Consider the following 26,949-nt stretch of genomic DNA (forward strand, 5'->3'; position numbering starts at 1 on the left):
GAGTTGAATGCTATGTTCTCTCGGGATTTTCACCATCTGGGGTTGATGTAAGTGGGCCTTGTCTTGCTTGCAGGGAGATTACTCGACATTTTTGAGCCATAAGGATTCTCTTTTAGCAGCCTATTGTCGATGCCAGCCAGGAAAAGGAAAATAACACTAATGTTTGCCTGGCTAAAAGATGACTCAGTAGACACAGACAAACAGATGTTTACAAAAGTTTAGACAAGAAAAAGTCTAAACTCAGTATCTCACACAAAAAATGGCGCACTCCGGCTTCATTGGGATAAAATATGCAGGGTGCACAGTGTGGTCAGGGGTAACGGGAAGCCAGGGTTCTGAGGAGAGTATTTTCACGTGCAGGGTGGACTGGCTGGGCAACCCGAGTAGACAAGTCCACCATGAGGGATGCCATGACTTCCAATAGTATCATCTTAAATCCACTCCAGGATTGGGTTATTATTTTTAAAACACGGTGCTTAGCAGTATTTGTTTGCTGTTAAAATGGAAAATTATGAAAAAGGAAATGCGCCATCAGAGAAACAAATGCCCGAGCCCCTCGCTGGCACCATGGCAACCGCTCGACCCCCCGCGGGCCGCGGGAGCAGGCGTGATTCGCGCCAGCTGGGGCGCCGTTGCCATGGCGACGCCCGAGCGGCTCCGCCGCGGGGGCGGGACGGGGCGGGGCTGACGCCGCTCGCGGGCTGGCCCCATCCTCCACTGCAGCAGTAACGTCGCAGCGGGTTGCGGGTAGGACTCGACGCTGGGGCAGCCGCGCAGCGCCTGAGCCGCTGCAGGCCGCCGCGGCCGCCGCTGCCCACCCTTGCCTGTGCTGTTTCCAGCCTCGCTTCTCCGGCTTTCCTGCTCCTCTGCTGCCTTCGTTTCTGGTCCTCGGCCGTCCTCGCCGCCCGCCCAGAGGAGTCCCCGCGCCCGCCAAGAGGAGTCCCCACGCCCTCCAAGAAGCCGCTCTCCGCTGGCCCGCAGCCGCCGCGACTTCGGCACAGTCTCTCCCTCTGGCTAGTCTCCCAAACGGCCGCTCCTCGCCCGCGGGAAGACCAGGCTGCGACCGCGAACGCCCGATCCTCTCCAGGAGCCGCAGCGAGCGCCCAGCGGCCACGCCCCGCGACCACACCCCGGCTGCTTTCGGCCCAGCGCGCCTGCCTTCGCCGCCCGCCCTCGCTCCTTGCCCGCTGCACGACGACGCGACAGCCCGGCTGCAAGCGGCAGACCCGACCGGACCCGGACCCAGACGCAAGATGGCGACGGCCGCGTGACTTCCTCAGCGTCCCCGAGCTCAGCTCCAAGTGTACCTACGGACTGACTGGGGGGGCAGAGAAGGGCGAGATCAGGACTCTGTGTCTTTGTTAGTCGTGAATGCATGAAGCCTACCTCCCTTGGGCCTACTTGGTGGGAGTGTCTGGTATTGTTCTAAGGCCAGGAGTACGGTGAGCCACAGTCTGTTGGTAGAATTGGCGTCTTGATAGTTGAGAAAATGGCGATGACACTGTTGGAAGACTGGTGCCGGGGGATGGATGTGAACTCCCAGAGAGCTCTGTTGGTCTGGGGCATCCCAGTGAACTGTGATGAGGCTGAAATCGAAGAGACCCTCCAGGCAGCGATGCCCCAGGTCCCCTACCGAATGCTTGGGAGAATGTTCTGGAGGGAAGAAAATGCGAAAGCAGCCTTATTAGAGCTCACTGGCGCTGTCGATTACGCCGCGATCCCCAGGGAGATGCCGGGCAAAGGAGGGGTCTGGAAAGTGTTGTTTAAGCCCCCAACTTCTGATGCTGAATTTTTAGAAAGATTGCACCTCTTCCTAGCTAGAGAGGGGTGGACCGTGCAAGATGTTGCCCGTGTCCTTGGGTTTCAGAACCCTACTCCGACCCCGGGCCCAGAGATGCCAGCAGAGATGCTAAACTATATTTTGGATAATGTTATTCAGCCTCTTGTTGAGTCCATATGGTACAAGAGGCTGACACTTTTCTCGGGGAGGGACATCCCAGGGCCTGGAGAGGAAACCTTTGATCCCTGGCTGGAGCACACTAATGAGGTCCTAGAGGAGTGGCAGGTGTCCGATGTAGAAAAGAGGCGGCGGTTGATGGAGAGCCTTAGAGGCCCTGCCGCTGATGTCATTCGCATCCTCAAGTCCAACAACCCCGCGATAACCACTGCCGAATGCCTGAAGGCGCTTGAGCAGGTGTTTGGGAGCGTTGAGAGCTCTAGGGATGCCCAGATCAAATTTCTGAACACTTATCAGAACCCGGGAGAAAAATTGTCTGCTTATGTCATTCGTCTGGAGCCTCTGCTACAGAAGGTGGTAGAGAAGGGGGCCATTGATAAAGATAACGTGAACCAGGCCCGCCTAGAGCAGGTCATTGCTGGGGCCAACCACAGCGGGGCCATCCGAAGGCAGCTGTGGCTTACCGGGGCTGGGGAAGGGCCGGCCCCAAACCTCTTTCAGTTGCTGGTGCAGATCCGTGAGGAGGAAGCCAAGGAGGAGGAGGAGGAGGCTGAGGCCACCCTTCTGCAGTTAGGCCTGGAAGGGCACTTCTGAGTGCCAGAAAAGACAGCTTTAGTGCAGACCTAGATCACAGCTAGTTTTCTTGTCCCTGTGGGGGTCTTACAGATGTGTCTCTGAGTAGTAAAGGCTTAGCCCTGTTCCGTTTTGTTGTTTTTTTTGGAGGGGAAGGTTAGTCAGGCCTGAGTATTCATGTAACATTCTAAAATTGTGCAAGCGAGCACCGTGAGCTGCTACAATGCAAGTGGGTCTTGCTGGCTAAAGTGCCAGGTAAAGGGTTGGCTGGACACAGCGCTTAGTGCACGCTGTCATCATGGACATCATAATCAGTTGTGAAAAACACACGAACCTCTGACACTTCCTATTCCACACTGAATGTGAAATTGCATGTGCAGATGTTTACTACGGGGCCTGGCTCACAGGAAGTGTTCAGTAAAAGTATGAACTATTAGATTACTGATAGCGCAGATAGATTTTTCTTTACCATAAATAGTTCCAGATTTATATTGATGGAAGGAAATGTGCATTTATTAGCTATTACTCAACTTTACAATGCAAACATCATATTTCTCATCTTTAAACATGTCGATCAGTTTAATTGAAAAGTATTCTGAGACTGCAAAATGGGGTGTTAAAAAAATACTGCAATTACGGAGCTGTGTAAACCAGTTTCTCATTGCATAAGATACAGATGTAAATTGCATGGAGAGGTTGATATGCACCTGTACAGTAATTCACTTCCCCATTTCAGATCTTTGTCAGAGAATAGTTCTTGTTCATACTGAGTGTTCTAAATTTGAAGTTATATATACAAATTAAAATATTTTAAAAGTTCTGTTGTCTTCTCATTTTTCTGGCATGTATAAACATTTTTAGCCTAAGTAAACTCTGTCCTTTTTTCTTATGAAGACTTTGTCATTAAACCATTTATTTTACTCTTAAGCTTTGTATGATACTATGTGAATTTAAATGGCAAGTCCTTTTTTTTCCTTCCCCTCTTGCTGTCATCTTAACATTTTTTTGGTTTATTTTTTTTTTTAAATTTTTTATTTTTATTAAGGGCAGAGAGGGTCTTGCTCTGTTGCCCAGGCTGGAGTGCAATGGAGCGATCTCAGCTCACTGCAACGTCTGCCTCCCGGATTCAAGTGATTCTCCTGCCTCAGTCTCCTGAGTAGCTGGGATTACAGGCATGCGCCACCACACCTAGCTAATTTTGTATTTTTTTAGTAGAGATGGGTTTCACCACGTTGGTCAGGTTGGTCTGGAACGCCTGACCTCAAGTGATCCACCTGCCTCGGCTTCCCAAAGTGCTGGGATTACAGGCATGAGCCATCTAGTTTTTTTCTACTAAAAATACAAAAATTAGCCGGGTGTGGTGGTGGGTGCCTTTAATTCCGGCTACTTGGGAAGCTGAGGCAGGAGAATCACTCTGGGAGGCAGAGGTTGCAGTGAGCCGAGATTGCGCCACTGCACTGCAGCCTGGGCAACAGAGTGAGACTCTTGTCTCAAAAAAAAAAAAAAAAAAAAAAAATTTTGGCCGGGCGCGGTGGCTCACGCCTGTAATCCCAGCACTTTGGGAGGCCGAGGCGGGCAGATCACAAGGTCAGGAGATCGAGACCACGGTGAAACCCCGTCTCTACTAAAAATCCAAAAAATTAGCCGGGCGCGGTTGTGGGCGCCTGTAGTCCCAGCTACTCGGGAGGCTGAGGCAGGAGAATGGCGTGAACCCGGGAGGCGGAGCTTGCAGTGAGCCGAGATCGCGCCACTGCACTCCAGCCTGGGCGACAGAGCGAGACTCCGTCTCAAAAAAAAAAAAAAAAAAAAAAAAATTTAGAGACCAGATATGGTGGCTCACACTTGTAATCCCAGCACTTAGGGAGGATTGCCTGAAGCCAAGATTTTGAGACCAGCCTGGGCAACACAGACCCAATCTCCACATACATTTTTAAAAATTAGCCAGGCATGGTGGCACAGGCCTGTGGTCCCAGCAGCTCAGGCAGCTGAGGTGGGAGATTGCTTGAGCTCAGGAGGTTGAGGCTGCAGTGCGCCATGATCGCCCCACTGCACTCCAACCTGGTGATAAAGTGAGACCCTGTTTCTCAAATTTTTTTTAGAAAATCTTGAAATGGGGTTCAGGAGGTTATCTGGCAATGTTTTTCTCTTAAGATCACTTTGGCCGGGCGCGGTGGCTCAAGCCTGTAATCCCAGCACTTTGGGAGGCCGAGGCGGGTGGATCACGAGGTCAGGAGATCGAGACTATCCTGGCTAACATGGTGAAACCCCGTCTCTACTAAAAATACAGAAAAACTAGCCGGGCGTGGTGGCGGGCACCTGTAGTCTCAGCTACTTGGGAGGCTGAGGCGGGAGAATGGCGTGAACCCGGGAGGCGGAGCTTGCAGTGAGCCGAGATCACGCCACTGCACTCCAGCCTGGGAGACACAGCGAGACTCCGTCTCAAAAAAAAAAAAAAAAAAAAAAAAAGATCACTTTTCAGCTAAACATTTTATTTCACTGAAGAAATAACTATAATTCATCACACCTGTGTAAAATGACGGCTTATTTTACAGCAGCCATTTATAACAGGAAGATATAAAAAGGGAAATACAGCTATAAAACATGTTTTTTTTTGCTGCAAAGATTCAGTGATTGAAGATATCCATCTTTTGAGGTCCTCAGTGAATCTAAAGTTACTACATGAATATTGTGTTCAGTGAGCTTTTCCCTAATAAGGTTTTAAAATTATAGCTGAGCCATTCGACAAGTTTATAAGGGGTAATGTATGTTCTTCCAGATTTTTCGGTGCACATATTCGCTTCACGTCTGTACATCCCTTTCCTCCTGTCACAAACACATCTCCACATACTTGCCTTGGTTCCCAACAGATACGCTCAGCTTCACTTACCACAAACACTCGGCATGTCTTCACCCGCTACCCACCATTCACATAACTTTCCCCTCCATTCCCACCAGCATCAGGCACGCACTCAGCGGACCTCTCACACTCTGGACACATTCACATTCACATCTCCCCCTCAGTACTCCCAGGATAACATACACCCTCCTCCCGTTCCATGTACACTATGCCACTCTCCCAACCTCAACATACATTCCCACTTCTCCTCACACCCACACACACTCCCACCACCAAACACCAACGAGTCACCACATATATGTACACACTCCCACTCCACACATATACACACATACTACATTTTTTTTTTTTTTGAGACGGAGTCTTGCTGTGTTGCCCAGGCTGGAGTGCAGTGGCGTAATCTTGGCTTACTGCAACCTCTCTCTTGGGCTCAAGTGATCCTCCTGCCTCAGCCTCCCAAGTAGCTGGGATTACAGGTGTGTGCCACCACACCCGGCTAATTTTTGTATTTTTAGTAGAGACAGGGTTTCACCATGTAGGCCAGGCTGGTCTCAAACTCCTGACCTCGTGGTTCGAAAGTGCTCCAAAAGTGCTGGGATTACAGGCGTGAGCCACCGCAACCGGCTCACATGCTAGATTTTTTTAAATGGGCCAGGTGCAGTGGCTCACACCTGGGATGCTGAGGTGGGAGGATGGCTTAAAGACAGGAGTTCAAGACCAGCCTGAGCAAAATAGTGAGATCTTGTCTCTACAAAAATAAGTAAATTTAAAAATTAGCCAGGCCATTTAGGAGGCTGATGCAGGAGGACTGCTTGAGCCCAGGAGTTCAAGGTTGCAGTGATCTATGAACATGCCACTGCACTCCAGCCTGGGGTGACAGAACAAGACCCTGTCTCGAAAAAAAAAAAAAAACCAAAACACCACACACACAGATGCACAAAAAAACAAATTAGGTATATAAGGATTCTTTGGGGTCTTTTTGTTTTGTTTTTTTGGGTGTGTGTTTGGTGTTTTTTTTTTTTTTTTTTTTTTTGGCCCAATATGTTATGGACATCCTTCTATAGCTTAAACATAGGGATATACCTTCTTTTCATAGATGTAGAGTTGGCTGCATTCTTAGGAGGGAAGTTATCACCTAGGATTCTGACTTCTTAATTATATAAAACAATTGTATATATCTACATGCATACATATATATTCAATGCATTACATATATATGACATCAATCAGTGTCAGGCTCCTAAATGTCCATCCTTTGTTCTAGGAAACAATGAACTAAAAGTAACAATGGGATATTTATGATCTGAATTAAGGCTTTCTTTTTATAAGCTCAGAAATTGAAATTTGTCTTTGTTTTTCCATTTTTTAGGGACAGGATCTTGCAGTGACATGATCATAGCTCACTGTAACCTCAAACTTCTGGGCTCAAGCAATCCTGCCTCAGCCTCCCCAGTAGCTAGGAGCACAGGTGGCAGAACTAATTTTTTTTTTTTTTTTTTTGGTAGAGGTGGGGTCTCACGATGTTTCCTAGGCTGGTCTCAAACTCCTGCCTTGGCCTCCCAAAGCACTGGGATTACAGGCATGAGCCACCACACCTGACAATTTGTCTGCTGTTTAGTGGAGGACAGCAGCAAGAAATGTATCCTCATAAACAACTGGAATAAGAAGTAGAAACTACACTACAGCTCTATTTTGCGACCAAAATTACATTTTAGCTGATAGCACAGAAAATGTGCTGGCAAAATGTGTAACGTTACTGATATTGCTTGGTGATTCCTTTTTCTCAACTCAGGGCCTATCAGCTAACCTTTACCTTGCATACCTTCTGGTAATCAGGTGAGGACTAGGAATAGTCAAGTGCAGTAGTAACTTGCTGTTCCTGGAAGTACTCTTTCTAGGAGCCTAATAATTTGAAATAGTGCCCAAAGAACTGAGGAAGAGTTACAAGCCTGGGAGAAAAAAAACTACTAAAAAAAAAAATTTAGCTAAAGAAATGAACGCCTCTGGCCGGGTGCAGTGGCTCTTGCCTGTAATCCTAGCATTTTGGGAGGCCGCAGTGGGCACATCACAAGGTCAGGAGTTTGAGACCAGCCTGGCCAGCATGGTGAAACTTCGTCTCTGCTACAAATACAAAAATCAGCCAGGCATGGTGGTGCATGCCTGTAGTCCCAGCTACTCGGGAGGCTGAGGCAGGAGACTCACTTGAACACGGGAGGCAGAGGTTGCAGTGAGCTGAGACCGTGCCACTGCTGCACTCCAGCCTGGGCGACAGAGTGAGACTTTGTCTCAAAAAAAACAAAAAAACAACAAAACAAAACAAAACACCTCTGTCTTTCGCTCTCTCTCACGTGCATGCACACACACACACACCCCCCACACAAACTGCATGGTATATGTTATCCAAAGGCTGAATTTCTTTGGACTGAATATCACTAGAAGTTTATATAATTGCTCTATATTAGCTACAACTAATAATCATGTACCAAAAATATACTTTTTTTTTTTACAAAATAACACAATTTATTACTATTTTAAAACATTTCACAAAATAACATTCAGAAACTCAACATTTCTAAATAACTTAATTCACAATAAGTTTAGTCATAAAGTCATGCTACAAAACTCCTGTGTATAAAAGATTACCAAAGTATTCATAGATGTTAAAATGTTCTTCAGAATGGAGTTGGTTCTAGAAGCCAAAGATTCTGGAATGATGCCCGTAATCATAACTGCCAGCCTGGGAGAGGAGTTGGCTATGCACACGTGCTCTTAGCTTCCAACTCACCAGTCTTTTGATGGGAGTGATCCCCTCTAGGCAGTAGCACCTCCGAGGCAGGTACCCTACTGATCACAGAGGCAAAGAGCCTCCCACCCACATAATGTTAGACAACTCTACATTCATTTAAAATCTAGAGGTGGGAACGATAATTCGCAAAGCTTCTATTCTGAGTAGGAGAACTACTTGATACATCCCCCAGAGGGATGATCTTGGATGTAACAGACGTGGAAGACGACTCAAGTAGGGAAAAAGGGAAATCCTGACTCTGATTATGTCAGAAGACAGTAACTACTCATGTGGGTTTAGAACGAGCAAGGGTGAGGTTTGATTCTCTAACATCCAAGTGCAGGCTAGATATTTACCTATCTGCTCTATGGAAGTCCTTTCCACCAACATCCAGTTCATAAGTTTAAAGTGCAAATCTACTGAAAAATAGTTTACTCTCCCCCATGTTACTCTCCCCCATGTTAAATTTGCTAGATCATAATTTGGTTGGCTGGGTCTCCTCTAAACTGCCCAATATGGGAAATTAACTAGAATCCAGTTAATGACTTCTCCAAGTATCAAGTAAAAAGTTTTCTCAGTTTATCTTAGGCCAGAGAAAGGTAAGACACTCAGTCTAGTTCTTCCTTTCAGTTTTCTTCCTTTACAGATTTACAAAATGCAGGAATAGAGATACAGATATGGTATTTCTAAAAGTTCCGTGATTTTAAAACATAACCCTTGATTTTTGGAAGTTCACCCATTTTGTGGTTTACAAAAAGAAAACAATATGACACATGTTAGAGCAAAGATAAAGAAATATGGTCAAGTTACCTTGTCAGAAGCAGCACCAACTCTGCTACGCTGAATCTTGCTTTTATATTTCATTATTTACAGACACATTAAATAGCCCCAAATAAAGAAAATCTGTGCCAAAGGAATGAATTTCTAGTAAAGGGTAACATGCAATTTAGCAGTTTTCTTCCTTTACTAACACTTACAGTATGTAAGGTGTTAGTGAATTGATGGTCTGACTGTAGTCAGAGAGACACAATCTATACATGACTGATGCTTTGACACTTCCTCCTAATGCTTTTAAGTGAATGATTAACTCCAACCTTTCTGGGCCCTGTGCTTTTCCATTTAGCCCTGAGAAAAACCCAGGTAGAAGATTCCAACTCTCTTCACACATCACCAATTCTCAGAATAAGTCAACAGTCAAGATTCATTTCTTATTCTTCCTTATTCTGCTCTGACCACTGGTAAAATGTGTCAAAAGAAGTGCTTATTCAAGTTCAAATTTCTCTTTCCACAAAAGAATCACATTTTTTTTTTTCTTTTTGAGATGGAGACTCTGTCACCCAGGCTGGAGTACAGTCACATGATCTCGGCTCACTGAAGCTTCTGCCTCCTGGGTTCAAGCAATTCTCCTGCCTCAGCCTCCCGAGTAGCTGGGATTACAGGCATGCACTACCACACCCGGCTAACTTTTTATAGTTTTGGTAGACAAGGGGTTTCACCACGTTAGCCAGGCTGGTCTCGAACTCCTGACCTCAAGTGATCTGCCCACCACGGCCTCCCAAAGTGCTGGGATTACAGGCATGAGCCACAGTGCCCAATCAGGAAACACATTTAAGTGCCTTATACCACTATATGTGGAATGAATCCAGTAACCATACCAAGTTATTGACCAGTCATCTTAAGGAGACATTCTTCTGATCACACCCAAAATTGATGTCTATATCAGCTAACTTTCCTATAAGATTATCAAATTTTACACAGTATTTTTCTGTATTTAATGACTGCCATGGTCTGCAAAATTATGTGCATTACTAGACAATGAATGATGCTTAAAGAATGATGACCTATTTTCTAAAGTACACTCAAAATGTTAAACTTTAGAGACAAAGCAGAATCTATCATAAAGTTGGCTTCTGTTGATAGAAACAGAGAGGTAGGTTAATAATCACTGTCCTAATATAAGCAAGAATGCTTAGAAATAAAAGTTGAGACCCTGCTTCAAAAAAGAGAAGTTGAACCCTCCAGCCCTGAGTTTCTAATATTACATGAAAATTATGAAAATGAGCATTACAGTCGGTTGCAGTGGCTCACGTCTGTAATCCCAGCATTTTGGGAGGCTGAGGCAGGCAGATCACGAGGTCAGGAGTTTGAGACCAGCCTGGCCAGTATGGTGAAACGCTATCTGTACTAAAATTACAAAAATTAGCCAGGTATGATGGCGGGCACCTGTAGTCCCAGCTACTTGGGAGGCTGAGGCAGAAGAATTGCTTGAACCCGGGAGGCGGAGGTTGCGGTGAGTCAAGATCGTACCACTGTACTCCAGCCTAGCCGACAGAGCGAGACTCCGTCTCAACAACAACAACAACAAAAATGAGCATTACAAAAAAGAAAATACCAGTGACCATTTCTTTCCATCCATGATTATTGAATACATCACCTTCTCTCATATAACAATTCAAGTGGCACATGGCTACAGACTGAAAATAAATGGACCCTGGACACAGGTGATATTGGTATAAAAAGCACAACTAAGGGAGAATTTGTTCCCACCCTCCTACTGGGTGGGAACATCTGTCTCCCAAGAGACAGATGGCAATGTCTGGAGATATCTTTGTTGTCATGGCTGAGGAGGGTATACTGGAATCTAGTGGGTAGAGGCCAGGGATACAGCTGAACATCATAAGTACACAGGACAGCTCCCAACAACAATGAATTATCGATCCCAAAATGTTAATAGTTCCAAGGTTGATCCTCTGCTTTAAAGGAACAAATTCTTATTAACAGAGAAAACAGAAACCTTTTAAGGCCTGTCTGCGTAATACAGCCCTAATCTTAGAGTTAGGGAACATAGAAAAGTTAAACTCCTTGGTAGACTAAAATCAAATTTGCTGTGAAAAACTAAAATACTGAACTGATTCCAGAGTTTTACCATCACTTACAAGAATAGAAGAAATTTGGCCAGGCGCAGTGGCTCATGCCTGTAATCCCAGCACTTTGGGAGACCAATGTGGGCAGGTCGCCTGAAGTTAAGAGTTCAAGACAAGCCTGGCCAACATGGTGAAACCCCATCTCCACTAAAAATACAAAATAGGCTGGGCATGATGGCATGTGACTGTGGTCCCAGCTACTCAGGATTGAGGCTCTGTTTAAAAAACAAACAAACAAAAAAATCAGAATAGAAAAAATTTAAATTTAAATGATCCACTAAAATGGCTTAATAAACTGGAAGCACAGAGAGAATCTATTCCACCTAGGTCAAATATATGATCCAAGAGGCATAAACTAAAGGCATTTATATCAGCTAAATTTGCAGCAGTAAAGGATAATTTAGGGAATGATTTGAGAAAATATCCTACATTTCTTCATACATCCCAACTGCCATTTCCTAATGGCATGGGTTCCATGAACAGGGATGCATAGAAGTCATTTAAAGATTTGTTGAATGATACTAAATATGAATTTTGCATGAAATGGACAGAGAGAAGTATCTTACATTTCTCTGAGAACTACCTGTAATTAACAGTCATTGAGAAACAAGTAAAAAGAAAACCAGTTTCTACATTGCAGAATTCAGAAAAAACAAACAGCAAAACTCTAAGTCATTTTACAAATAAATTCAATATGAAATAATTTACTTCCTATTATATTCACTTCCTGCGTTACTTTTAGAAAACATATCCATATCAACATGGCTTCAAGCTTGCCTACTGGAGGAAGTGCAAATTTTAAGAAGATCATCTTCCCTCTCAGTTTATGGAACTTAAACATCACCAAGGAGAATGAAGGCTCATTGCCTACAGTCCATAAAAGAAATGTCCAAAGGCTTTGAATACATGAACCAGCTAGAGTAGAATAAGGTTTCTTTCTATCAGACTGAAAAGAAAAGAAAACTAAAAGGGTGTTAGACCAAGTTTTCCTCTTGTTTGTTTGTTTGTTTGTTTGGATACGGAGTCTCGCTCTGTTGCTAGGCTGGAACGCAGTGGCACAATCTCGGCTCACTGCAACCTCCACCTCCCTGGTTCAAATGATTCTCCTGCCTCAGCCTCCCAAGTAGTTGGGACTACAGGCGCCCACCACCACACCCGGCTAATTTTGTATTTTTAGTAGAGATGGGGTTTCGCCATGTTGGTCAGGCTGGTCTTGAACTCCTGACCTCAGATGATCCGCCCGCCTCAGCCTTCCAAAGTGCTGGGATGACAGGCGTGAGCCACCGCGCCTGGCCTCTCTTGTTTGTATTTAGAGTTGATTGTCAAAGCAGTGGTCCCTTTTGATCAGAGTGACTTAGAAAAATCAAGTAATTCCTATATAAATGATAGCTGTAATCTTCTGAAACCCAGGACTACTTATGCAATCACTTTTTAAAGATGATTCTCCCCTCTTTCACTGTGATTTTATGCAAGTAAAATCACACAAGTAGATGGGGAAAGAACAATCAACAGTCTCTGAGGGACGTTAGGCACAATTTGGCAGAGGGCCCCTGACTTCTTTTCTGCAATCTAACAGTGATTCAGCCATGGCCTCTTATGACTTCATCGGCTTACTGACTACAATGTCTTACATTTTCCTGAAAGATTTTTTGTTTACATGATAAATTCTAACCTCCGCATCTAACTATTGCTTTGCAATTTTGAGGTTATATTGCCTACACTGTTTTATGTAGGAGACAATCCTCAAACATATTGCCATTTGCCTGGGATCTCATAATGAAACATTTCTCTTCCTTCCACAACCACGTACATAATACATTTTAAGAGCTGTTTAACTTAGAACTTCTCAAAAAATAGATTTTGAAATACTAAGTTTCATTATACCCTTACTTATAACCATGATAGTCACTTTTCCCAACACTGAAGGTCACCAGACCAAATCATTAGGGTAAATTTTGACATACATCAATGGCTAGCATTTAGGCTAGGAATTCAAATATAACTAATGCTTTAAACACATAAGGAACTATAAAACCAAAATGTGTGCTTAAGGCCAGGTCCACATGAGTAACATGGCCACATTATCAGTCAAAGACATGATCATGACAGTCATTTTAATCACTGACTTAGATCACAGAACGACTGACTGCACACAATGACTCAAGTGGCTATGCATATAAAACAACCTAAATTCCAGTTGACGATGTACACATTTTTGGAAAAACAAGTAAGTATAATATAGACTAGAAGGTCTCTGAGATCCCACTTTTTCCTTTTTTCACATATCTTTTCCAATGGAACTTTGGAGTCTTGGTTCCAGACCTGCTGTATTTCTAAGAGGAACCCTTCCCATCACCATACTACCTTCTGAGCTAAAGGCATGATATATTTGTGCTTCTGAATTGTACAGAGACAGACCTTCAGGAAAAACGTTCTAAATTTTCAAATGTATATCTTTTAAAATGTCTAACCTAAAAAAAATGAACTGAAAAAAACATTTGTTCCTTTGTTATTAAAAATGACTGGTCTACAAAGGTTTTGTTTTAGTAGATGGGGCTACGTAGTATATAACTGAGACTGAAGACAAAAATTGAAAATTTGTGATTTCTAAAAAGAGGAATAGGATATATAAGGTTGGCGTTACCAGTTTTGGGAAGAAACACTGAATAAGTTAAGGGGGGGAAAAAAGATGAGAATGAGTGATCTGTTTTATCTTAAGAAACTTTTGTCCCATACAGAATCTTTAAAATAGACAATTATATAAAATTTATCTATTGTTCTTATGACATTTAAATAAGTTAACACACAGTGGAAAGCGTGGCATTAGTTATCTTCTTCCTCATCCCCTTTAATTACTGGAGTACCTAAAATGAAAAAGAAAATTATTACTAGTTATTCTCAAAAAATTGCTAAAATTCTAGATGAAAATATTTTCCTGGCCGGGCACCGTGTCTCACGCTTGTAATCCCAGCACTTTGGGAGGCCAAGGCAGGTGGGTCACCTGAGGTCAGGAGTTCGAGACCATCCTGGCCAACATGGTGAAACTCCGTCTCTACTAAAAATATAAAAATTAGCTGGGTGTGGTGGCGGGTGGTTGTAATCCCAGTTACTTGGGAGGCTGAGACAGGAGAATCGCTTGAACCCGGGAGGCAGAGGTTGTGGTGAGCCAAGATTGCACCATTGCACTCCAGCCTGGGTGACAAGAGCAAAACTTCATCTCAGAAAAAAGAAAAACCTGAGAAACTCTGAGATACTATGAAGTGTGCCATAATAAAAATAATTTCACAAAATAATCTCTTTAATTTCAAATTCTCTGAAAAGCTTCTCAGAAGAATTCTCAAATGGTTTAGTATGCATACTTATGAATATTAAGCCCCATAACTGCCAAACCGCAAATAAAAATGCCTATGGCCAGGCATGGTGGCTCACTGCCTCTAATTCCAGTACTTTGGGAGGCCAGATGAGAGAAGCGCTTAAGCCTAGGAGTTGGAGACCAGCCTGGGCAAAATAGCAAGACCCCATCTCTACAAAAAATTTAAAACAATAGCCAGGCATGGTGGTGTGAGCCTGTCGTCTTCAACTACTTTGGAGGCTGAGGTGGGAGGATCACTTGAGCCTAAGAGATCCAGGCTGTGGTGAGCTGTAATTATGCAACTGCACTCCAGCCTGGGAGGCAGAGTAAGACCCTGTCTCCAAAAAAAAAAAAAAAAAAAAAAAAAAGCCAACAAGTACCAAGCAGAAAAATAAAGTAAGTTCTGTACAGGTTAAAAGCTTTCAAATCGCTTGAACCCAGTAGGCGGAGGTTGCAGTGAGCCAAGATCATGCCATTGCACTCCAGCCTGGGCGACAGAGCAAGACTCCATCTCCAAAAAAAAAAAAAAAAAGCTTTCTATGTTAAGCATAAAGAAATATTCCTCATATCCCACAATAAAATGTGTAATCACAGTACTGCTAAAAATCTGAACTACTCTAATTGTCGTTTTATATGACCTCCCCCAACTGCTGAACATTAGGGCTACATTGAAAAAAGAATCACGGCCGGGCGCGGTGGCTCAAGCCTGTAATCCCAGCACTTTGGGAGGCCGAGATGGGCGGATCACGAGGTCAGGAGATCGAGACCATCCTGGCTAACACGGTGAAACCCCGTCTCTACTAAAAAATACAAAACACTAGCCAGGCGAGGTGGCGGGCGCCTGTAGTCCCAGCTACTCAGGAGGCTGAGGCAGGAGAATGGCGTAAACCCGGGAGGGGGAGCTTGCAGTGAGCTGAGATCCGGCCACTGCACTCCAGCCTGGGTGACAGAGCGAGACTCCTTCTCAAAAAAAAAAGAAAAAAGAAAAAAGAATCACTGTAGAGGAAACAAAGCACATCTCTGGCTCTCACTGGGCCAAGGGCCACCCATCTGAGTTTTAGCATTTGAAGCCAGTCTGACCCCAGTTGACTATTCAGTTTTAACTCTTTAGCCATTTACCCTGCACTCCAGCTAACCAGATCAATTCATTGTCTCCCAAACTCATCTTGCACACTTTTACCTCTGGCCTACTGGTTAACAAAGTGCCTTCATTTTTTTTTCCCTTTTCTTTCCTCTTCTCTTAAGACTTTCTTTCTTCTTCTTTTTTTTAATTTTTTTTTTTTTAATTAAAAAAATTTTTTTTTAGACAGGGCTTGCTATGTTGCCCAGGCTGGATCTGAACTCCTGGGCTCAAAGGATCTTCATGCTTCAGCCTCCCGAGTAGCTGGATCTACAGGTGCACGCCACAGTGCCCAGGTTAAAGTTCCTTCATTTTGTAATTTCCTCCTCAACTCTCCTCCATCTAACTCTGCATCTAAACTCTCCATCTAAACCCTACCCTTTATTAAGAACAAACCCCAGTGCCTCTCTTCCTCAGTGATGCCTTCCAAGAGGGATATGTTCTTTATGGCAGTGAGCATAGTTTGACCTCTCTGTACACCTCTGAGCATTTGTTTGTGGGACAAGTGAACTTTATATTGACGCACAACATACAAAGTGTACACATTATAATGTACAGATTGATAAAGGTTCATAAAGTGAATACAAGCTAGTTACCAGCACCCAGATTTAAAAAAGAAAAGATTATCAGAACTCCCAAAACTGCCTCAGGCCCCCTGCCAGTCACTACAACCACAAAAGATATATTCTATCCTAATATCTAACACCCATATCTTATTTTCCTTGTTTTTTGTTTGTTTTTTTAAAGACAAGGTCTTGCTCTGTTACCCAGGCTGGAGTGCAGTGGTGTGATCACAGCTCATTACTCCCAGACTCAAGCAATCTTCCTGCCTCACCCTCCCAAATAGGACCACAGGAATGATATAGTATGTACCCCGTGTCTGGCTTCTTTTATTCAACATTATGTTTGTATGATTCATCCATGTAGCATAAAACTGTAATTCATTCATTTTTACTGCTGTTTAATATTCCATTGTATGATTATGCCATATTTTATCTATCTATTCTATTGTTCGTGAATATTGTACATTTAAGTAGTTTCTAATTTTTAACTATTAAAATACCGCTACTATGAACATTCTCATGTGTGTCTTTTGGTAAACATTCACACCCTTTTCTTTGGGGTATGTAGTTAGGAGGGAAACTGCTGGGTCACAAGGAATGTACGCGGAGAGCTTTTGTAGATAACGCCAATTTCCCAAAGTGGTTATACCAAGTTACATTACCATCCTACAGGGTATAAGACTGGCTTCACATCCTCACTAGCATTTGGTATTGTCTGTCTTTTTTATTTTAGACTTTTAACATCCCTCAGCTTTAGGCTGGGCAAGGTGGCTCACACCTGTAATTGTAGCACTTAGGGAGGCCGAGATGGGGGGATCACGAGGTAAGGAGTTCAAGACCAGCCTGGCCAACATGGTGAAACCCCGTCCCTACTAAAAATACAAAAATTAGCTGAGCGTGGAGGCGGGTGACTATAATCCCAGCTCCTTAGGAGGCTGAGGCAGAGAATTGCTTGAACCTGGGAGGTAGAGGCTGCAGCAAGCTGAGATCACGCCACTGCACTCCAGCCTGGGTGACAGACTGAGACTCCATCTCAAAAATAAATAAATAAATAAATAAAGACCCCTAAGTTTTGCTTATGAGCAAAGAGAAACAAAAATAGGCAAGTTTGCAGCCAGTACATGGTCCAAAAAGCCACAATGTAGCTTTGTCTATTCAAGTTCTACATTGGTGGATTCCATTCCATTCCATTCTCCATTCCATTCTCCATTCCATTCTCCATTCCATTTCATTTCATTCTCCATTCCTCTCCATTCCATTCCATTCCATTCTCCATTCCATTCTCCATTCCACTCCATTCCATTCTCCATTCCATTCTCCATTCCTCTCCATTCCATTCCATTCCATTCTCCATTCCATTCCATTCTCCATTCCATTCTCCATTCCATTCCATTCCATTCCATTCTCCATTCCATTCCAATCCATTCCATTCCATTCCATTCTCCATTCCGTTCCATTCCATTCCATTCCATTTCATTCCATTCTCCATTCCATTCCATTCCATTCCATTCTCCATTCCATTCTCCATTCCATTCCATTCTCCATTCTCCATTCCATTGCATTCCAATCCATTCGATTCCACTCTCCATTCCATTCCATTCCAATCCATTCCATTCTCCATTCCATTCCATTCCATTCCATTCTCCATTCCATTTCATTCCATTCTCCATTCCATTCCATTCCAATCCATTCCATTCCACTCTCCATTCCATTCCATTCCATTCCACCCTCCATTCCATTTTCCATTCCATTGCATTCTCCATTCCATTCCATTCCACCCTCCATTCCATTCTCCATTCCATTCTCCATTCCATTCTCCATTCCATTTCATTTCATTCCCCATTCCTCTCCATTCCATTCCATTCCATTCTCCATTCCATTCTCCATTCCACTCCATTCCATTCTCCATTCCATTCTCCATTCCTCTCCATTCCATTCCATTCTCCATTCCATTCCATTCTCCATTCCATTCTCCATTCCATTCCATTCCATTCCATTCTCCATTCCATTCCAATCCATTCCATTCCATTCCATTCTCCATTCCGTTCCATTCCATTCCATTCCATTTCATTCCATTCTCCATTCCATTCCATTCCATTCCATTCTCCATTCCATTCTCCATTCCATTCCATTCTCCATTCTCCATTCCATTGCATTCCAATCCATTCGATTCCACTCTCCATTCCATTCCATTCCAATCCATTCCATTCTCCATTCCATTCCATTCCATTCCATTCTCCATTCCATTTCATTCCATTCTCCATTCCATTCCATTCCAATCCATTCCATTCCACTCTCCATTCCATTCCATTCCATTCCACCCTCCATTCCATTTTCCATTCCATTGCATTCTCCATTCCATTCCATTCCACCCTCCATTCCATTCTCCATTCCATTCCATTTTCCATTCCATTCCATTCCATTCTCCATTCCAATCCATTCCATTCCATTCTCCATTGCATTCCATTCCCATTCCATTCTCCATTCGATTCCATTCTCCATTTCATTCCATTGCATTCCATTCTCCATTCTGTTCCATTCCATTCTCCATTCCATTCCATTCCATTCCATTCTCCATTCCATTGCATTCTCCATTCCATTCCATTCTCCATTCCATTCCACTCTCCATTCCACTCCACTCCATTCCAATCCATTCCATTCCATTCCCCATTCAAATCCATTCCATTCCATTCCATTCTCCATTCCATGCCATTCCACTCTCCACTCCATTCTCCATTCCATTCCATTTCATTCCATTCTCCATTCCATTCCATTCCATTCCATTCTCCATGCCATTCCATTCCATTCCATTCTCCATTGCATTGCATTCTCCTTTCCACTCTCCATTCCATCCCATTCCATTCTCCATTCCATTCCATTCTCCAACCATTCCAATCCATTCCAATCCATTCCATTCAATTCCATTCTCCATTCCATTCCATTCCATTCCCCATTCCATTCTCCATTCCATTCCATTCCATTCCATCCTCCATTCCATTCTCCATTCCATTCCATTCCATTCCATTCTCCATTCCATTCCATTCCATTTCAATCCCCATTCCATTCCATTTCATTCCATTCTCCATTCCATTCCATTCTCCATTCCATTCCATTCTCCATTCCATTCCATTCCATCCTCCATTCCATTCTCCATTCCATTCCATTCCATTCTCCATTCCATTCCATTCCATTTCAATCCCCATTCCATTCCATTTCATTCCATTCTCCATTCCATTCCATTCCATTCCATTCTATTTCATTCCCCATTCCATTCTCCATTCCATTCCATTCCATTCCATTCTCCATTCCATTTCATTCCTTTCTCCATTCCATTCCATTCCATTCCATTCCATTCCATTCTCCATTCCATTCCATTATCCATTCCATTCTCCATTCCATTCCATTCCATTCTCCATTCCATTTCATTCCATTCTCCATTCCATTCCATTCTCCATTCCATTCCATTCTCCATTCTCCATTCCATTCCAATCCATTCCATTCTCCATTCCATTCTCCATTCCATTCCATTCCATTTTCCATTCCATTCCATTCCATTTCATTCAATTCTCCATTCCATTCCATTCCATTCTCCATTCCATTCCATTCTCCATTCCATTCCATTCCATTCCATTCCATTCAATTCTCCATTCCATTCCATTCCATTCTCCATTCCATTCCATTCTCCATTCCATTCTATTCCATTCCATTCCATTCCATTCTCCATTCCATTCCATTCTCCATTCCATTCCATTCCATTCCATTCTCCATTCCATTCTCCATTCCATTCCATTCCATTCCTTTCTCCATTCCGATCCATTCCATTCCATTCCATTCTCCATTCCATTCTCCATTCCTCTCCATTCCATTCCATTCCATTCTCCATTCCATTCCATTCTCTATTCCATTCTCCATTCCATTCCATTCTCCATTCCATTGCATTCTCCATTCCATTCCATTCCATTCTCGATTCTCCATTCCATTCTCCATTCCATTCCATTCCACTCCATTCCATTCTCCATTTCATTTCATTCTCCATTCCATTCTCCATTCCTTTCCATTCTCCGTTCCATTCCATTCTCCATTCCATTCCATTCTCCATTCTCCATTCCATTCTTCATTCCATTCCATTCCACTCCATTCCATTCTCCATTCCATTCCATTCTCCATTCCATTCTCCATTCCATTCCATTCTCCATTCCATTCTCCATTCCTCTCCATCCATTCCATTCCATTCTCCATTCCATTCCATTCTCCATTCCATTCCATTCTCCATTCCATTCTCCATTCCATTCCATTCCATTCCATTCTCCATTCCATTCCAATCCATTCCATTCCATTCCATTCTCCATTCCGTTCCATTCCATTCCATTCCATTTCATTCCATTCTCCATTCCATTCCATTCCATTCCATTCTCCATTCCATTCTCCATTCCATTCCATTCTCCATTCTCCATTCCATTGCATTCCAATCCATTCGATTCCACTCTCCATTCCATTCCATTCCAATCCATTCCATTCTCCATTCCATTCCATTCTCCATTCCATTTCATTCCATTCTCCATTCCATGCCATTCCAATCCATTCCATTCCACTCTCCATTCCATTCCATTCCATTCCATTCCACCCTCCATTCCATTTTCCATTCCATTGCATTCTCCATTACATTCCATTCCACCCTCCATTCCATTCTCCATTCCATTCCAATCCATTCCATTCCATTCCATTCTCCATTCCGTTCCATTCCATTCCATTCCATTTCATTCCATTCTCCATTCCATTCCATTCTATTCCATTCTCCATTCCATTCTCCATTCCATTCCATTCTCCATTCTCCATTCCATTGCATTCCAATCCATTCGATTCCACTCTCCATTCCATTCCATTCCAATCCATTCCATTCTCCATTCCATTCCATTCCATTCCATTCTCCATTCCATTTCATTCCATTCTCCATTCCATTCCATTCCAATCCATTCCATTCCACTCTCCATTCCATTCCATTCCATTCCACCCTCCATTCCATTTTCCATTCCATTGCATTCTCCATTCCATTCCATTCCACCCTCCATTCCATTCTCCATTCCATTCCATTTTCCATTCCATTCCATTCCATTCTCCATTCCAATCCATTCCATTCCATTCTCCATTGCATTCCATTCCCATTCCATTCTCCATTCGATTCCATTCTCCATTTCATTCCATTGCATTCCATTCTCCATTCTGTTCCATTCCATTCTCCATTCCATTCCATTCCATTCCATTCTCCATTCCATTGCATTCTCCATTCCATTCCACTCTCCATTCCACTCCACTCCATTCCAATCCATTCCATTCCATTCCCCATTCAAATCCATTCCATTCCATTCCATTCTCCATTCCATGCCATTCCACTCTCCACTCCATTCTCCATTCCATTCCATTTCATTCCATTCTCCATTCCATTCCATTCCATTCCATTCTCCATGCCATTCCATTCCATTCCATTCTCCATTGCATTGCATTCTCCTTTCCACTCTCCATTCCATCCCATTCCATTCCATTCTCCATTCCATTCCATTCTCCAACCATTCCAATCCATTCCAATCCATTCCATTCCATTTCATTCTCCATTCCATTCCATTCCATTCCCCATTCCATTCTCCATTCCATTCCATTCCATCCTCCATTCCATTCTCCATTCCATTCCATTCCATTCCATTCTCCATTCCATTCCATTCCATTTCAATCCCCATTCCATTCCATTTCATTCCATTCTCCATTCTATTCCATTCTCCATTCCATTCCATTCTCCATTCCATTCCATTCCATCCTCCATTCCATTCTCCATTCCATTCTATTCCATTCTCCATTCCATTCAATTCCATTTCAATCCCCATTCCATTCCATTTCATTCCATTCTCCATTCCATTCCATTCCATTCCATTCCCCATTCCATTCTCCATTCCATTCCTTTCCATTCTCCATTCCATTTCATTCCTTTCTCCATTCCATTCCATTCCATTCCATTCCATTCCATTCTCCATTCCATTCCATTCTCCATTCCATTCTCCATTCCATTCCATTCCATTCTCCATTCCATTTCATTCCATTCTCCATTCCATTCCATTCTCCATTCCATTCCATTCTCCATTCTCCATTCCATTCCAATCCATTCCATTCTCCATTCCATTCTCCATTCCATTCCATTCCATTTTCCATTCCATTCCATTCCATTCCATTCCATTCCATTCCATTCTCCATTCCATTCCATTCCATTCTCCATTCCATTTCATTCCTTTCTCCATTCCATTCCATTCCATTCCATTCCATTCCATTCTCCATTCCATTCCATTCTCCATTCCATTCTCCATTCCATTCCATTCCATTCTCCATTCCATTTCATTCCATTCTCCATTCCATTCCATTCTTCATTCCAATCCATTCTCCATTCTCCATTCCATTCCAATCCATTCCATTCTCCATTCCATTCTCCATTCCATTCCATTCCATTTTCCATTCCATTCCATTCCATTTCATTCAATTCTCCATTCCATTCCATTCCATTCTCCATTCCATTCCATTCTCCATTCCATTCCATTCCATTCCATTCCATTTCATTCAATTCTCCATTCCATTCCATTCCATTCTCCATTCCATTCCATTCTCCATTCCATTCCATTCCATTCCATTCCATTCCATTCTCCATTCCATTCCATTCTCCATTCCATTCCATTCCATTCCATTCTCCATTCCATTCTCCATTCCATTCCATTCCATTCCATTCTCCATTCCGATCCATTCCATTCCATTCCATTCTCCATTCCATTCTCCATTCCTCTCCATTCCATTCCATTCCATTCTCCATTCCATTCCATTCTCTATTCCATTCTCCATTCCATTCCATTCTCCATTCCATTCTCCATTCCATTGCATTCTCCATTCCATTCCATTCCATTCTCGATTCTCCATTCCATTCTCCATTCCATTCCATTCCACTCCATTCCATTCTCCATTTCATTTCATTCTCCATTCCATTCTCCATTCCTTTCCATTCTCCGTTCCATTCCATTCTCCATTCCATTCCATTCTCCATTCTCCATTCCATTCTTCATTCCATTCCATTCCACTCCATTCCATTCTCCATTCCACTCCATTCCATTCTCCATTTCATTCCATTCTCCATTCCATTCTCCATTCCATTCCATTCTCCATTCCATTCTCCATACCATTCCATTCTCCATTCCATTCTCCATTCCAGGCCATTCCACTCTCCACTCCATTCTCCATTCCATTCTCCATTGCATTCCATTCCCATTCCATTCTCCATTCCATTCCATTCTCCATTCCATTCCATTTCATTCCATTCTCCATTTCATTCCATTCCATTCCATTCCATCCTCCATTCCATTCCATTCCATTCTCCATTCCATTCCATTTCATTCTCCATTCCATTCCATTCCATTCTCCATTCCATTCCATTCCATTCCATTCTCCATTCCATTCCATTCCATTCTCCATTCTATTCCATTCCATTCTCCATTCCTTCCATTCTCCATTCCATTTCAATCCATTCCAATCCATTCCATTCCATTCCCCATTCAAATCCATTCCATTCCATTCTCCATTCCATGCCATTCCACTCTCCACTCCATTCTCCATTCCATTCCATTTCATTCCATTCTCCATTCCATTCCATTCTCCATTCCATTGCATTCTCCTTTCCACTCTCCATTCATCCCATTCCATTCCATTCTCCATTCCATTCCATTCTCCATTCCATTCCAATCCATTCCAATCCATTCCATTCTATTCTCCATTCAAATCCATTCCATTCCATTCCATTCTCCATTCCATTCCATCATCCATTCCATTCCATTCCATTCTCCATTCCATTCCATTCTCCATTCCATTCCATTCCATTCCATTATCCATTCCATTCCTTTCCATTCTTCATTCCATTCTCCATGCCATTCCATTCCATTCCATTCCATTCTCCATTCCATTCTCCATTCCATTCCATTTGATTCCATTCCATTCCATTCTCCATTCCATTCCATCTTCCATTCCATTCCATTCCATTCTCCATTCCATTCCATTTCATTCTCCATTCCATTCAATTCCATTCTCCATTCCATTCCATTCCATTCTCCATTCCATTTCATTCCATTCTCCATTCCATTCCATTCCATTCTCCATTCCATTCACCATTCCATTCCATTGTCCATTCTTTTCTCCATTCCATTCCATTCCGTTCTGCATTCCATTCCAATCAATTCCATTCCACTTTCCGTTCCATTCCATTCCATTCCATTCTCTATTCCATCCCATTCCATTCCATTCGCCATTCTCCATTCCATTCCATTCCAATCCATTCCATTTCACTCTCCATTCCATTCCATTCCATTCCATTCTCCATTCCATTCCATTGCATTCCATTCTCCATTCAATTCCATTCCATTCTCCATTCCATTCCATTCCAATCCATTCCATTCTCCATTCCATTCTCCATTCCATTCCATTCCATTCCATTCTCCATTCCATTCCATTTCATTCCATTCTCCATTCCATTCCATTCCATTCTCCATTCCATTCCATTCCATTCCATTCTCCATTCTGATCCATTCCATTCCATTCCATTCTCCATTCTGATCCATTCCATTCCATTCCATTCTCCATTCCATTGCATTCTCCATTCCATTCCATTCTCCATTCCATTCCATTTCATTCTCCATTCCATTCAATTCCATTCTCCATTCCATTCTCCATTCCATTTCATTCCATTCTCCATTCCATTCCATTCCATTCCATTCTCCATTCCATTCACCATTCCATTCCATTGTCCATTCTATTCTCCATTGCATTCCATTCCGTTCTGCATTCCATTCCAATCCATTCCATTCCATTACATTCCATTCCACTCCATTCTCCATTCCATCCCATTCCATTCCATTCGCCATTCTCCATTCCATTCTATTCCAATCCATTCCATTTCACTCTTCATTCCATTCCAATCCATTCCATTCTCCATTCCATTCCATTCCATTCCATTCTCCATTCCATTCCATTGCATTCCATTCTCCATTCCATTCCATTCCATTCTCCATTCCATTCCATTCTCCATTCCATTCCATTTTCCATTCTCCATTCCATTCCATTCCATTCCAATCCATTCCATTCCATTCTCCATTCCATTCTCCATTCCATTCCATTCCATTCCATTCTCCATTCCATTCCATTCCATTCCATTTCATTCCATTCTCCATTCCATTCTCCATTCCATTCCATTCCATTCCATTCTCCATTCCGATCCATTCCATTCCATTCCATTCTCCATTCCATTCTCCATTCCATTGCATTCTCCATTCCATTCCATTCTCCATTCCATTCCATTCTCTATTCCATTCTCCATTCCATTCCGTTCCATTCTCCATTCCATTCTCCATTCCATTCCATTCTCCATTCTCCATTCCATTCCATTCCAATCCATTCCATTCCATTCCATTCCATTTCATTCCATTCTCCATTCCATTCTCCATTCCCTTCCATTCTCCATTCCATTCCATTCCATTCCATTCTCCATTCCATTCCATTCCATTCCATTCCATTCCATTCTCCATTCCATTCCATTCCATTCCATTCCATTCTCCATTCCATTCCATTCCATTCCATTCCATTCCATTCTCCATTCCATTCCATTCCATTCTCCATTCCATTCCATTCTCCATTCCGATCCATTCCATTCCATTCTCCATTCCATTCTCCATTCCATTCCATTCTCCATTCCATTCTCCATTCCATTCCATTCCACTGCATTCTCCCTTCCATTGTCCATTCCTCTCCATTCCATTCCATTCCCCATTCCATTCCGTTCCATTCTCCATTCCATTCCATTCTCTATTCCATTCTCCATTCCATTCCATTCCATTCCATTCTCCATTCCATTCTCCATTCCATTGCATTCTCCATTCCATTCCATTCCATTCTCCATTCTCCATTCTCCATTCTCCATTCCATTCTCCATTCCATTCCATTCCACTCCATTCCATTCTCCATTTCATTTCATTCTCCATTCCATTCTCCATTCCATTCCATTCTCCGTTCCATTCCATTCTCCATTCCATTCCATTCCATTCTCCATTCTCCATTCCATTGCATTCCACTCCATTCCATTCTCCATTTCATTCCAATCCATTCCAATCCATTCCATTCCATTCCCTATTCAAATCCATTCCATTCCATTCCATTCTCCATTCCATGACATTCCACTCTCCACTCCATTCTCCATTCCATTCCATTTCATTCCATTCTCCATTCCATTCCATTCCATTCCATTCTCCATTCCATTCCATTCTCCATTCCATTGCATTCTCCTTTCCACTCTCCATTCATCCCATTCCATTCCATTCTCCATTCCATTCCATTCTCCATTCCATTCCAATCCATTCCAATCCATTCCATTCTATTCTCCATTCAAATCCATTCCATTCCATTCCATTCTCCATTCCATTCCATCCTCCATTCCATTCCATTCTCCATTCCATTCCATCCTCCATTCCATTGCATTCCATTCTCCATTCCATTCCATTCTCCATTCCATTCCATCTTCCATTCCATTCCATTCCATTCTCCATTCCATTCCATTTCATTCTCCATTCCATTCTCCATTCTATTCTCCATTCTATTCCATTTCATTCCATTCCATTCCATTCTCCATTCCATTCCATCCTCCATTCCATTCCATTCCATTCTCCATTCCAGTCCATCCTCCATTCCATTCCATTCCATTCTCCATTCCATTCCATTCCATTCTCCATTCCATTCTCCATTCCTTTCCATTCC

The 26,949-nt window shown here is 42.9% G+C and overlaps 2 protein-coding genes across 3 annotated transcripts in view; one reads left to right on the forward strand and one right to left on the reverse strand.

Annotated features, from left to right (window-relative positions):
* The first annotated feature begins 708 nt into the window (after nt 1-708).
* On the forward strand, nt 709-3,350 carry LOC105495814 (PNMA family member 1). The gene has a single exon (XM_011765632.3). It carries the CDS (start codon nt 1,490-1,492, stop codon nt 2,549-2,551), a length of 1,062 nt encoding a protein of 353 aa, XP_011763934.1. The 5' UTR covers nt 709-1,489; the 3' UTR covers nt 2,552-3,350.
* A 3,162-nt stretch (nt 3,351-6,512) lies between these two features.
* Nucleotides 6,513-26,949, reverse strand: part of LOC105494282 (dynein axonemal light chain 1) — a 58,418-nt gene continuing 37,981 nt past the window's right edge. For both annotated transcript variants that reach the window (XM_071099887.1, XM_071099888.1), the window contains exon 8: nt 6,513-13,960. In XM_071099887.1, the coding sequence (XP_070955988.1) occupies nt 13,920-13,960 (41 nt within the window). In that variant the 3' untranslated portion in view covers nt 6,513-13,919. The remainder of the gene's footprint in view (nt 13,961-26,949) is intronic.

The sequence above is a fragment of the Macaca nemestrina genome, chromosome 7 (assembly GCF_043159975.1).
Source record: "Macaca nemestrina isolate mMacNem1 chromosome 7, mMacNem.hap1, whole genome shotgun sequence".
Lineage (NCBI taxonomy): Eukaryota > Metazoa > Chordata > Mammalia > Primates > Cercopithecidae > Macaca > Macaca nemestrina.

Excerpts from the sequence above, each read along its gene's own strand:
- LOC105495814 (XM_011765632.3), top strand. The coding sequence starts at position 1,490 with ATGGCGATGACACTGTTGGAAGACTGGTGCCGGGGGATGGATGTGAAC.